General features: G+C 42.9%; 1 protein-coding gene across 1 annotated transcript; it reads left to right on the top strand.

Annotated features, from left to right (window-relative positions):
* Positions 1-227: 227 nt before the first annotated feature.
* On the top strand, positions 228-11,772 carry bicc2 (bicaudal C homolog 2). The gene is made up of 19 exons (XM_020642637.2): positions 228-601; positions 1,664-1,710; positions 2,100-2,169; positions 2,848-2,927; positions 3,155-3,316; positions 3,409-3,462; positions 3,729-3,944; positions 4,421-4,672; positions 4,804-4,935; positions 5,229-5,418; positions 5,853-5,986; positions 6,089-6,294; positions 6,899-7,004; positions 7,512-7,551; positions 9,330-9,493; positions 10,291-10,504; positions 10,598-10,758; positions 10,973-11,072; positions 11,176-11,772. Exons 1-19 carry the CDS (start codon positions 316-318, stop codon positions 11,304-11,306), a joined length of 2,745 nt encoding a protein of 914 aa, XP_020498293.2. The 5' UTR covers positions 228-315; the 3' UTR covers positions 11,307-11,772.
* Positions 11,773-13,742: the final 1,970 nt, after the last annotated feature.

Raw genomic sequence — 13,742 nt, 5'->3', positions numbered from 1 at the left:
GCTTTGAGGCCTCTTGATAAAAATAAAAGCTGTGTAAAGTTAAGAAATTCACTCTCCTTGTATGTCTGTGCATGGCAAATTTCAAAAGCAAATCCTTTAGACCTTAAAACTGTTTGAAAAAGGAGACGGAGTTAGATTTGTGTACTAAATAAAGTGCAGGGGGCGGGGGGTTTAAAGAAAAGGCACAGGGGGTGTTTCTCACCCCTCTCTCCCCTTTTTTTCTCCCCCTGCCGGACTCCTTGGTCACACACACTCACACACACACACACACACATCCTCACTCACACAAACACTGACGAAGGGCTCAGTCCTGCTATGGCCTCCTCCACCACCACCACGACTACAGAGGAGAACTCTCCAGCCCCAATGCCTGCAGCCACCCAGCAGCCCGATTTGGAAACTAGCATAGAACCCGACTCAGCAGCAAAGCCTGAGCCCAGCAAGGCCCAACCTGACGGAGAGGACAAGGAGGATGAAGAAGAGGAGGAAGGTGGAGGGAGCTCGGTGCAAGAGGAGAGCGGAACAGTGCAGAGTTTGGACCCGGAGTGGGTGGAGGAGAGGTTCAGGATTGATCGTAAGAAGCTGGAGAACATGTTGTATGGTGAGTGTAAACTTCATGTCTTTAATCTAGTTATTGTGAACGTGATCTCCTCCCTGTGCGCTCTTCCTCACTGTCTTTGTTATCTACTTGACCCCTGTGTGTCAGTCACGGCCTCCAGCTGGCTGCTTGTTGTTGGCCCTTGTTGTTTCCATCAGAATAACCTCCATCCACTAAACTACTGTTGCACTGTCATCATGATTTATGACCTGTAACAGCTCATACATTCAGAAGTCATTTCTGCTATTATCATTCTTATCTGTGAAGCAGAGGAAGCTGCCTCTATAAGTTATTGCTGCTTGGTAGGTTTATGACAAATGCCTCCCCTGTGTTACTGCAGATACTCTTCCTGACAGAGTGCGGCAGATAGAGGCCGATGTTTGTCCTCACGCAGACTCCTGATGGGAAAGCTGGAGTGTTTCAGCTGATAACTGCGGGATGTTTAAATATGTGTGTCAGGTGGGACTGCGTGTTTGAGCAGCCTCAGTCAGGAAGTAGATATCTTACCCCTTCAAGTGATAAACCGTCAGACTGCACTTGGGACTCCACTCTAATCAGTTGAGAAGCACTTTTTTATTTTTTACAAATTCCCTCCTGATTTTGCAGATGTTCTTTAAAAAAAAAAAAAAAAAAAATTGGTCTGGTGGGAGGTCTTTGCGTCACCAAATACCACAATGTGATGAGCTGTCTCCAGGCTACTATGTGGTCGCTTCCCCCCACGGCCACCACCTTCTCTCTCCACCCCACACTGTTCTCTTACCATTCCTCAGCTCTGGCCAGCGTAACCCATAGTGATAGAGGGAGGACTTTGAGGGCGTAACAAGACCCCCCCTTCCCATACCCTGTAAATGTCACTGAGGAGCAATGGCCTTTTAAAATTGTTTATGTTCCCGGCAACCTCTTGTTTCAGTCGCTCGGCAAATTTGGCCCGAGTCAACATTTGCATGTTGACTTTCCACACACGCTATTAACAGAGGAATATTGTGCCGCTGACCAACACCACATGAAAAATCACACTGCAGGAACTTTGAAATGTTATCTGTTTTTTCACTTTGTGTCTTGCAGCTCCAAAGAATGGAGATGGTGAGACAGGAGAGCAATTTTTTGAGAGAGTAAGTACAGCTCCACAGGATTCAACTTATTCACTCTAAAAGACAAAACAATAAAGCAAACGCTCTCCACAATAAAGCCACCTATAATCGCCAGTGCAAAAAGGCCTCTTGTTAAATGTAGTTTATAGATAATTGGGATCATCCCTGCCTGTTTTTTTGCATTTGTTTCATTCTCTACATCCAGTCATTACTGGTTTTATGGAGGTGGTAATTTCAGTCTTTGAAATGCAAATGAGGCTTTGTATTCTTAGATTGAGCACTAGGTCTGGATGTGTTTCTGTTTGTTCATTGATTGTATGTGTAGGAATGAGTGTGTGTTTGTCTTTGTGGCAGACAATGCCTATCTGCTCTTTGTTTCTCACTCCCACTGATTTTGTGTGCTTCCACAGGTGATGAGAGAAACCGACACTCAGGTGAAATGGCCTTCCAAGCTGAAGATTGGAGCCAAGTCAAAGAAAGGTGACAAATTATTGTTATTTTACTCACATCTTAACAGTGTCGTGTGTTTTTTCACATATTGATCTAGCAATTTCCACCAAAAGTAGAGTCGGTAGCATTGTTCGTTGCAGCTTGTAAACAAAACATTCAAACTGGGTCCCCTCCTCCGGGGCTTATTGCCCCCAAGAAGCACACACTCACTGCAGAATGTAATTTGTGCGTTTACTGCTTGTACCTAGACTGAAATCTACAGCACGCTAGCACAAGCTAACTGCAGGTGTTTGGCACCTGACTGTCCAACAGAAATGAGTCCAACTACACAAGGTTCACTGTTGTTTTGAAACCAGTTTCACTTCATGTGATTATATTTTATCTTCTGTGTCACTACATTCACGTAAGTTATAGATGCCAGTTTGAATCATGTCCAATCGCTGATTTGTATTGACTCCTAAACTCACCTGCACGCTGCAATTGGCTGGGGGAAACACCCCAGCTTCTCGCCCAGAAAGGTTGCTTGTCAAACAAAAAAAAAAATATATATTAAGGCAGAGGACAGGGTCTCTGCAGACACAGTCACCACCACACATGTATGGAAGCCATAAGTTTATCTGTGAATGAGTGGCATTACTTTTGTATAAGTCTATATTCTATTTTTTATGACACACTTAATATTTGAACGGAACTCCTATTTTCTTCTAGATCCACACGTGAAGGTGGAGGGAAAGAGAGCCAATGTTTTGGAAGCAAAAAAGAAGATACTAGAAGTTCTGGAAACCAGGGTGAGGGCTCTGATTTATAGCTACATCAAAGACATGCTTTTATTTTTCATGTTCTCTCTTGAAGAGAACTGAATTGCAAAGAGTGCTTGTCATAAAGTTGAAATTGCAACCTGTGCATGAAGTCTTGCTGGTGTTTAAATGTACACTTTTTCATGTTGAATCTGTCCCGATGATCATCTTTAAAAGTAATGTGTACATATGAGAGCACTGTTTTTTATAAAATCCAGGTAAACAAGGTGACTCTGAAGATGGATGTGGCCTACACAGAACACTCCCATGTGATTGGAAAAGGTGGAGGAAACATCAAAAAGGTGATGGAGGTCACATCTTGTCACATCCACTTCCCCGACTCCAATCGCCACAGTGCTACTGGAGAGAAAAGCAACCAGGTAACACTTACAAATGCAGAGTTCAAGTGAGTCACTGACAATTTAGGAGAGAAAACCAACTTACTTGATATTTTTGTTTTTACTTTTCCCAGGTCTCCATTGCTGGGCCCATAGAAGGAGTGGAGGAGGCCAGGAGAAGAATAAGGGTGAGTCGTATGTTTCAACTGAGCTAGGACAACTCAGGATTGACTTTTGTTTCTCTCATAGTTAAATTTTGCCAATCCCATCAAAACAGAGGTATGAATAAAATGATAAATATAAACAGCTGACACAAAGAAGACAGCTTTATTTATCCAAAAACTGCTGTCTGTCAGCCTGTCGGTCTGTCTCAAATTATTTATCTCCCCATCCTCTCTCCTCTACATCACACTTCTTTTCTTTTGTTTTCCATCCAAACCTTTTTTTGTCCTAGGATCTGCAGCCGCTGTCCCTGACCTTTGACCTCCCTGTCAGTCTGGTGCCCCAGGCTCTGCCAGACGCGGGCTCCCCCCTCATCCAGCAGGTAGTGCAGACTCTGGGGGTCAATGTGAGCTTCAGGGCTGTGCCACCACATCCTCAGGCACAACCCTCATTCTATGAAAGCTGCTGCAGTGTGTGGGGCCTGCAGGGCAACGCAGCTGCTGTCAAGGTCAGTGTCAAACATTTTAGACAATTCTGTTTATGCACAAAGTAGCGAGAGTAATGTTCAAACTCAAGCTTTAGCGTCAAATATTTTACAGAGAATTAAAATCACATTCAGACTTTTAAAGAGTTTGTCTTGGGACTACTGATAAGAAAAAGTTAAGATAAGCTGAACTAAACAAAGCTAAAAACTAAATCAGACTCACAGAGCTAAGCTAAGCTGGTTTTAAACTGTTATTGAGAGACATGCTTCTCACACACACAGGCCTGAATCACACACATTCACATTCAGGACCTGTGGACATGTATTAGTGGAGAAATGTCAGAGTTGGGATGCTGCACACTGCTACGCAGGGAGCGCACCAGAGCAGTTGGGGGTCCGGTGCCTTGCTCAAGGGCACCTTAGCAGTACTCTGGAATTTGAATAAACTTTACTCATATGACATGGTGTGACATGATTATGTCATGAATTGCATCCTGCAGAAGGCGACCTGCATCCTGATGGACCTGCTGCTGGGCTCAGAGGTCACAGGAGGTGTAGTAAACAGTCAGCTGGACGTCACCTCTCAGCAGCACCTCTTCCTGCTGGGACAGAACGGAGCTCACTTTCTGAGTGTCATGCACCAGACCCAGACCCAGATCATCCTACCAGACCTCAGTGCCCCTCAGAGTCCCCCCTCACTGCTCATCCAGGGCAGCCCTGACGGCGTGTGTCTGGCTCGGCAGCAGCTCATGGTACAGAGGGACATCTAGCTTTTCATTTTGGAAAGATTGTGTGTATCTTTATATTCTGTGTTTCTCTTTATTATGTCATATGTTAATATTGTGTGTTTAATATCCTTTGTGATTCTTGTGTGCACATGTAGGACTGTCTGCCTGTATGTTTGATGTTTGACATGCGTGAAGATGGGGAGGCTGACCCTTGTAAAGTGGCTCAGATGATGCAAAACCTGGGAGTCTTCATTAGTGTCAAACCCAAAGTAAAACAGACCAGCAAGGTACAACTTTATAAATTAAGATTTTCTGCTTTGTAATTGTTGAAAATTAAATCTCAATCTAAAAAGCAAATTGATTTGAGTGTTTCTTCTCTTAAATTACTCCAATCTTCGATTCACTGTCAAGATTGTCATTGCTTATTTCATATGTAGCGGATTGAATAAAAAATGTTTATTGAAATATTCCCTCAATATATTCACTGTGATACTGGATGCAAACCACGTGCCCTGCAGTCCTGTGTGCTGTGCTGTGTTGAATACTGATGCATCATTTTGTATTTGTGTATTTTTTGCAGTCAGTGGTTGTAAAAGGTCTGGAGAGAAACATATCTTCTCTTTATGAGGCTCGCCGTTTGCTCCTTGGGTTGGATTCCTGTGAGACCTCCAAGGTAACTGAGATTAACCCTGACCCCACATTGGCGGGCAGCGGGCTGACCAGCTATTGGCTCAACATGTTGCTGCAGCAGCTTCGTCTCTCTGAGCAGGGTGAGCGTTCACATAGACATTGATTTATGTATGTTTGTTTCCGTCCAAATGTCAAGGAAATTTGAAAGCAACAATGTTCACAAAGACATTAGACCCACAGCAGTGTTTGCTGCTGTCCTGCCCCTCCCCTCTAAGATCAAATCTTTGGACACTGAGCTAATTGTGATGAAAGCAGGTTCAGCCTTTCAACCCGACATGTTATTTTTGTCTTTATCAATATCATAACTTTGTTGTCTATTCCATCAGCCTTTTGTGAGTACATTTTCCGCCCCTCTTCTTGCATTTTCATGCCAGAAGATTTTAAGATTACATTTGCAAAGATACTTGTGTATTTTAAAAACTGGCTGCCTTTTTTTTTAAAGTTTACCATATTTTTTTTAAGCAATACAAACTGGCCCGATCTTTCTCTCACTATGTCCCCCCTTGTTGAACAGGCTCTCTGTCTGCGCCCTCGACAGAGGTGCTGACTGGCACTAAGTCCCGCCCCTCACCCCCACCAGGCCTCACTCCTCCTGTTGATGAGGGGAGGACATTACTTAAGGGAAACGACAGCCGGCCGCTTGAGAAGGTAAGTTTACAGTCATTGACTCGATCTAAACACTTTTAAAAAATACATTTTAACTTGGGTAAAATTAAAAACCCAAGAACCAAACTTTACCCTTTTCTTCAGATCCTTGAAAATGAGGACCTGTCTGGCCAATCAGAGGACGAGAGCCCTAAGGTCAATGATATGTCATCATCTGAGGTGTGTGATGCAGTCAGCATTATCAGCAGGGTGGGACTGATGGGTCGGAGGGGAAGTCTCCAGGGTCCTGAAATCACTAAGGTTTTCGTCCAGGGCAGACGCCATTCAACAGGACAGGCGCTAACATATAGGTGAGCATTCACACCGTTGACTGTATATACAGCTGGACGATGCTTCTTCATCTCCTCCCATTTTACTAATGTGAAGCCAAAATACACCCAGCAACATATTGCACAGTTGGGATCAGCTTGTGAAGCATGGCATTGATGTCTACCAATATACCAAAAATAAAAAGATAGACAGATAGACAGATGGACGGACGGACGGACGGACGGACAGATGTCTATCTTCATTTTACTGTTTGACCCATCATGTCCTGTCTATCTGAGATACTGTATACTGTAGCCAGTCAGCAGGGGGAGCTCCAAATGAATGAATGAGTCCCCTTAATGACTTTTAACAAATGTTTTACTTTCAGCATGGTTGATACACACAAACACACATTCATATAATCACCCTCCTATTTGCCTGATCTATCAAGAACCTACAAATCTTATCAAAATATAAAGCTGAGCTGGAGAAAGGGCAGCGTGTAGACCTCTGGAGCAGCTCCTCTTTTATACAGAGCATCATTACTCTGTTTTTAAAATCCTTTGATAGCTGCCATCCCAGTTTGACCTTACCTTTGTCTTTCTATCTATCTTCGTATGTGTGTGTGTGTCCCGAATGTGCCAGATTGTTGAATGCAGACATAGAGGGAGGGAGGAGCGAGCGGAGGAACAGCCTGAGGAGAGATGTGACACTGGCTCAGGATGTAACCGCTGACTCATCCAAGGCTGATGTGAGGAAAAACAGGAATTGTAGATCTATTTTACTGCCCCCACAAATTGATGTGCTACATCTATGGACAGGTTTATTTGGCTACACGTAGTATTCAGAGGAACGGTTATCAAGTCTTTCTGAATGACTGACCGCCTTTTGACACTGAAGGTGAAGCAGTGTTTCAGAGATAATTCATCTTAAAGAAAACGGCTGTATGACAAGGAGACAAAGAAAAAGAAGTTAAAGCCTTAAACTTGTTCTGCATCAAACTGAAGTTAAATTGAAAACAGCAGCAACATTTTATTTGTGGTGTTACATAACCTTTCAATTTTGTGTTTCCCTTCATACTGTTTTTGTCATCTCTCACTCTCAAAGGTTATTGCACAGAGGATTAACAGGTTTACTGTCGCAGGCAGCATGATGTGTTAGCCCCCCTCTGCCTGTTCTCATCAACCAGAAAAAAAAAAAAAAACAATTTAATTTCATGCATTATTTACTCACACTATTTCCTGCTTGTGCTTTGTAGGATTATGACTATGAGAAGAAGAAACTGCTGGCAAACCGAGGTTAGCACTTCTAAATGTTTAATATGTTTTGTCTTACTTTTGTTTCAGGAGTTGTACAGGCTTCTGCAGCAACATTTAGGCCATTGCTTAGCAAGCCTTTGTTTTTAATTGATCTTTAATTAGCAGTTTACTAAAAATAATTACAATAAAAACACATTTTTAGAGCAACTTAGTCAAACGAATCACTGTATATTGCTTTTTCTGTTGTCAAATGGCCACTTATGTACGACCAAGCTGTTGTTTTTGGAGCAGGGCATGTATTGGAAAAATATTTCGACTCAGCCGTTCAAACAACATTAAATCAAGAGTATAATGGAATTTTCTGTAAAAATGCATAAATTTAATGTTTATTGGCGTATGATTATCCATGATCTAGTAATTTATTTCACTTAAACATATTATTGAGACACATTAATATCCTGAGCAGAGGCAGGCACTTGATATTTGTGCTGATCACTGCCAACACAGCTGAAGAGGGGGACCTGTGTATGTGCTGCACCGTGCCAGAGTTATAATAGAGCAGCCCTGGCACTCCCACTTTATTCACACGGGGCAGATACACAATGCAGACAAAACACACACACACACGCGCGCGCGCGCACACACACACACACAACACACACACGCGCACACACACGCGCGCGCGCGCGCGCGCGCACACACACACACACACACACACACACACACACACACACGCTGCCTCATCCATCTTGCAGAATGAGAGATACTGCAAAGATCTGCAGCCAAATGCTACTAAATTCCCTCAGTGTGGCTTTATGGGATTATGAATTAGCAGTTTGAATGGGCCATCTGCCTCACAGTCATTAAGACACCCATATGCCAGTATATGAATGGGACATTTACTCACTCAAACACACACATGTGCACACAAACTACAACCCACCAGTTATAATCCGAGTGGTATCACACTCTTTGCAGGGCTGTTAAAGTTTAAGTCACATTCACACATGGACTCTGTTTCAGTGCTCGAAGTTACCCTGGTTTACATGTCGTCATTTTAAACTTTGTACCTGTCTTAGTCTCAGCATTAAGAGTTTTATTTTGGTGCATCATGCTGGCAAGGTGAAGCACTGTCTGTGATTCTTTATTCAACACCAGAACCCAGATTGATCATGTGAATCAGAAAGGAAGTTGCAGACTTGCAATGCATTTTCTCGATGGGCACACTGTGTAGGCCGACAGTTGCTTGCCAAAAGAGTCAGTGCACACTTAGAGTTGTGTAATAAATGCAGCTTGTTAAAATGATAAATAACTTGACTCATGTTGAAAACTGTCATTATAGCATCTTTAGCTCACTGTTTTGGTTTCTATCTAACTTTGATGTTTATTTACTCCAACTGCTCTCTGTAGTGTTGTTATAGACACAATATTATAGCTGCTTTAGCAAAAGGCTTGGATAAACCCACTGTTTGTTACCTGCAGTGCACTAAAATGGAAAGACAAATTTATCGACTAGCTATGAAATCTTAGTTTAGCATAAAAAGTGCTGGAGGATCTCTCAGGAGTTGGTAGGACGCAAATAAGCTGAAAGTAGTTTCAAAAGGAGGCTAACCGGAAACACAACTCTAAAATAAAAGGTAACGTCAGTCTGGGTTTGCCCAATATGTAACTTAGCATCTTAGCTAACACCTTAGCTAGTAATAGGACAGTGTTTGGCTTTCTAGCTTGTTTCTGCTGCCTGGTAGTGACCCAAAAAAAGAAAAGGATTTTCATGCAAGTTTTGTGAAATTTTTATCTTTGTATTTGTATCACTGCAGCCATGCAGAGGAAGCCTGTGGTCACAGAGGTCCAGACGCCCACAGACACCTGGAGTGGTCTTGGTTTCTCCAAGTCCATGCCAGCCGAGGCCGTCAAAGAGCTACGCAACATTAGCCGACGAAGCTACAAGCCTTACCTGAGCACCATCAACAGCCAGCAACAGGTGCGACTGAGCATCAGATTAATGTCTGCTTTAACAAACTAAAATGATGCAGAATAATGAAGCTCAGCACAATTAATTATTGCTTGAGGCGTCCTGATTTATATATATGTTCCCTACATTTTATTTCCTTTTAGCTGCCACAGCTGTTTTTTTTTTTTGTTGCAGTGCAGTGAAACAAGCACCCTACTGCGGCAGCCCCCCAACAGTCTCATTTATTGGTCTTGCCCTTTAACACTTTAAAGCATTTATCTCCCTGTGGTAAGCACTGCCAATTTGTACGCTCAATTACCTGGGGTTTGATACCATCGCCTCGGTCAACACAGCCACATCTCAGCAACCTGTTTACCTGTTTCAGCTCTTTAGAAGCCTGAAACAGCACTCGCTGAATGCTTAGTAGCCAGTGATGGAGATGCAGACTCACTTAGGTTAATCAGAGCAGAAATTCCAATGAGTTCATTGAGGCACAGGGAGCTGGGAGGAGGCAGGTGCTATGCTGGGTGCGTTGATCATTTACATTGAGAGAGTGTTCCTATCACAGATGCGCAAAAAAGGGCAAATGAGCTAGTTTAGAAAAATGATTAATTTCCTTTCTGCTTAAATCTGCCGACCGATGAATATTATGTCCTTGTAAATGTCATGCAATTTGTGATCACTGGAAGCAGACCTGTAACCCTGACAAAACAAAAGGAGAGAAAATGGGATATTGTCAGAAGTACAAAGGGCTGTTGTTAAGGGTAACTAGAAAAAAAAAAACACTTTCTCATCTTTCTCACATTTTCTCGTCTGTTTTCTTAAAGACATGGGCATCTCAGATGGGAAAGGTATGTAACGGCAGCAGCTCTGACAACTGGAGGGACCGACGTGGATCCACACCTTCATCTCTGCCTGTGTCTTCCTCTTCCTCCTCTGCTTCATCCTCCCCCTCCTCACCCCCATCGACTTTCTCCTCGACCTCCTCCTCTTTTCCTGCATTTGCATCCTCGATGAATCGAAGCAGAAATGACAAAGCCTGTAAGTCCCCCTCCTGTGTGTGTTTTTAAGAACAAATACAGTTTGTCTCTGCTGCTTTACCTTTTCCTGTGAACCTTGGCTTTTCATGTGTAGCTGAGAGCTTCTCAAATGGCTACTTTGAAGGTGGATGCTCATCTCGGCGGGCATCCACCTGCAGTCAGCGAAGCCCCTCCCCCCAGATGATAGACGAGCTGCCTGAGCTGCTCAGCCAAATTGGCCTGATCAAATACATTGATGTGTTTGAACAACAAGAGGTAAAACGTGCAAACAATTTGTGAGTGTTGAAATATAATATCACTATACCAGACATGCAACATGCTGTTTTTTTAGTTTGGAAAACTGTGCACTAGAACTGCTGAAAAGAAACAGTGTTCACACAAACAAGTACGCACACTCCTGTCCCTCAGCAAAACCCATCATGTATTATAAATGAGCCTCACGACGAACATGCAATCTGTACTCACCCAGATTGACTACCAGACATTCCTCACACTGTCTGATGAAGACCTGAAGGAAGTGGGCGTCTCCACGTTTGGAGCCAGACGCAAGATGTTGTTGGCGATCTCAGGTGAGAATTGGATTTCCAAGCTTGGACACAAATCTGCTTCTCCATCTGTGTTAGTTGGCTCTGGTGTAAAGCAATCGATAGAGTTATTTATCTTCCTGTCTAGACCTAACCAGGAGCAAGAGGAGGCTCTCAGACACACCCGCGGTGAAGCCTGGCTACCTGGAGGGCGGTGCTAGTGGTCGACTACCCCGAATCGTGGATCTAGAAGATGCTGCTCAGAGTAATCGTTGGTGAGAGGATACACCAACCACCTCTGAGCTCCATCTGCGCGATGTGGAGCTACTCAGCCTCTGAAGGTGCAAAGCAGAGACTGAATCTGCTTTATAACATTACATTGATGAGCTAGCAGTTTCCATGAAGAGCAGCAAAGATGAGGTGAACAACTGAATCCAATGCCTTCAATCTACAGCCATACCCCGGAAGTTGTAACATAAAGTCATGACAAGGAGGTCTTTTCCTTCCAAACTTCTGATTCTACAAGAAATGACCTGTTTGAAACAAAACAAAGACAGGACCACAACGATCCTTTGTGGTGTCCTTTTACATCAGGAAGTGCCTAACTTTAGGAAACTATTGCTCCTATACTTTGACAAGTGTTTCAATTCTTTCACCATGACATTTATGCAATTGTACATAAAGATATACAAAATTAAATGGCTTTGTATTATGGTAGAGATGATGAATAAAATGGTTTCTTCAAGGTTCATCCCTCTTGACTATATACTGTATATATTTCTTAAGCCTTATATTTGTATTTTTCTTTTCCAAAAACCTTGTGTGACTAGCAGCAGAGTGGAAGTTGTTCCCGTCTTAAAGCCAGGATCAATCCACCAGAGGGCACTTGTGTCACACTGTGTGCTCAGTATTCCAGTCACATTTCTGCTGAATGAGAAATAATGTGTTTGTTTTGAGGAATAAACAGTGAAACCAGAATTAAAGAGTCTGGTGGAAAAGGTGGAAATAGCTTTGAAAAATACACTAGTAAAACTCAGATAGGGAAACATACTTTTAGTGATGCTCTTTTTTTAATGTAATTTATCCTACCTGAGCGCTCACTTGAAAGTCCTAATTTAATTTATCACAGGTGCCAGAAGTGAATCCACTGGAACAGCTTGTGAGTTGTTCCTTGTTTGATTTATTTCACAGAGGGATTCAACCAGCTATTTAATGCTTTCAGAGGGACCATGCTGGCAGAGATTTCACAAGAATGGGATCAACTCTCTCCAAATATGCAACTTTGGAATAGTGTTTTTTTGTCACCACATTGAAGCGTCAGATCCAAGAAACCTCCACCGGGGGGGCACGACATGAGGGGGTCTGATCCGTTCAGAAGCGCCACAAGCTGGCAGATGCAGCCGAAGCCAGGAATGAGAGAGAGTGTGAGTGGAAGTGGTGGGCTGTGACAGATTAGTGAGAGATGATCCCTGCTTATTACAATGTCTCTGCCAATTACATAGGCAGGCTTTAGACCAGTGATCCTCAAATCTGCTCCTCGGGCTCTGGAGCACTGCTGGATTTCTCTTCTGTCAGGTACTTAATTGCTCTCTCCTGTGGCTCTGCCTTTAAATCCATGCTTGATCACACAGCTAGAATGAAAACTACCTGGAAGAACCTACAGCACTCTGGAGCCTGAGGACGTCGGAGAGCAGCTTGGACCTATAAAATGGCTGAAGAGGCAATCTTGGCACATGGCCCAGTTACATGGTGGGTACTCACAATGATCCTGTGAGGAGACTCTTTCTGACGCCTACATAAATCAATACATGGTTCAAACTGTATTTTCATAATTAAGAATGCGGTCCAAGATAAAGCTAAATATTGCAGAAGGATTGAAGTGAGTGATGATGACAATTTCAAAGCTGTTTTATCATTATTTTTCATATTAATAATAGATCAAATGATGCACTCTGCAGCTTTGCACAGTGTTTCAACATCTTACACTTCATTGTGTTTTGATATGGCCCATTTTGCAACACTCTTACTCTCATTAGTGTTGTTTTCAGCCATAGTGGGTAATTCTTTTTAATCCAACAGGCTGATATGTCAGCTACTAGCGGGTGAAAATAGTGGGGCATTTGCTAAAGTACCATGTAACATGTGTGGAGAAACTGAGGAAAACACCAGAATCTAATCTGAAAAATGGAAGACAGCTGCAAGATGATTTGTGCCATGCATTTTTATTTTGATGGACGTTGGAAGACTGTTCTACACCTTTTGCTACCTGTGCATTTTCATAATGCTAAATGGATGGATTCAAGGGTTTGTCAATGATCAGTATCAAAGGTAAAAGACAAACAGCCTCCTCATTGCAAAATCTCAAACAAAAGCAAATCAATGTCTCACAATAAACATCAAATTTAAAGATGCTTCCTTCTGCGCCATAAAATGACCACCTATTGTGCTAACAGCCTCTGCTTGTTGCCAATCACCGGTCTCCATGGAGACCTCGGGCTGATGGAAGGATTCACCTGACAGTGAAACCATCTGTGGATAATAAAAAAGGCAGCCAATAGAGAAATGAAACAGAGGAACGGAGTGCCCTGAGGAAAAAACACAACAACGCATCTCTCTGACTGAGATGAAGATGGAACTCACTCCAGGAGATTGAGTGGGAGAGAGGAGAGAAATCGAAAGAGTAATGAGTGCAGGTTTGTGTGCATGTGTGTAGAC

Source organism: Labrus bergylta, chromosome 9 (genome assembly GCF_963930695.1).
Source record: "Labrus bergylta chromosome 9, fLabBer1.1, whole genome shotgun sequence".
Taxonomy (NCBI): Eukaryota; Metazoa; Chordata; class Actinopteri; order Labriformes; family Labridae; genus Labrus; species Labrus bergylta.
Note: the sequence above shows the minus strand (reverse complement) of the source record. Positions and strands in the feature narration are given on the sequence as shown.

Bases quoted from the DNA above. Each gene is read 5' to 3' on its own strand.
- bicc2 (XM_020642637.2), top strand. From the start codon at position 316: ATGGCCTCCTCCACCACCACCACGACTACAGAGGAGAACTCTCCAGCC. The intron at 6,295-6,898 runs GTGAGCATTCAC...CGAATGTGCCAG, and splicing joins GGACAGGCGCTAACATATAG to ATTGTTGAATGCAGACATAG. The intron at 10,759-10,972 runs GTAAAACGTGCA...GTACTCACCCAG, and splicing joins ATGTGTTTGAACAACAAGAG to ATTGACTACCAGACATTCCT.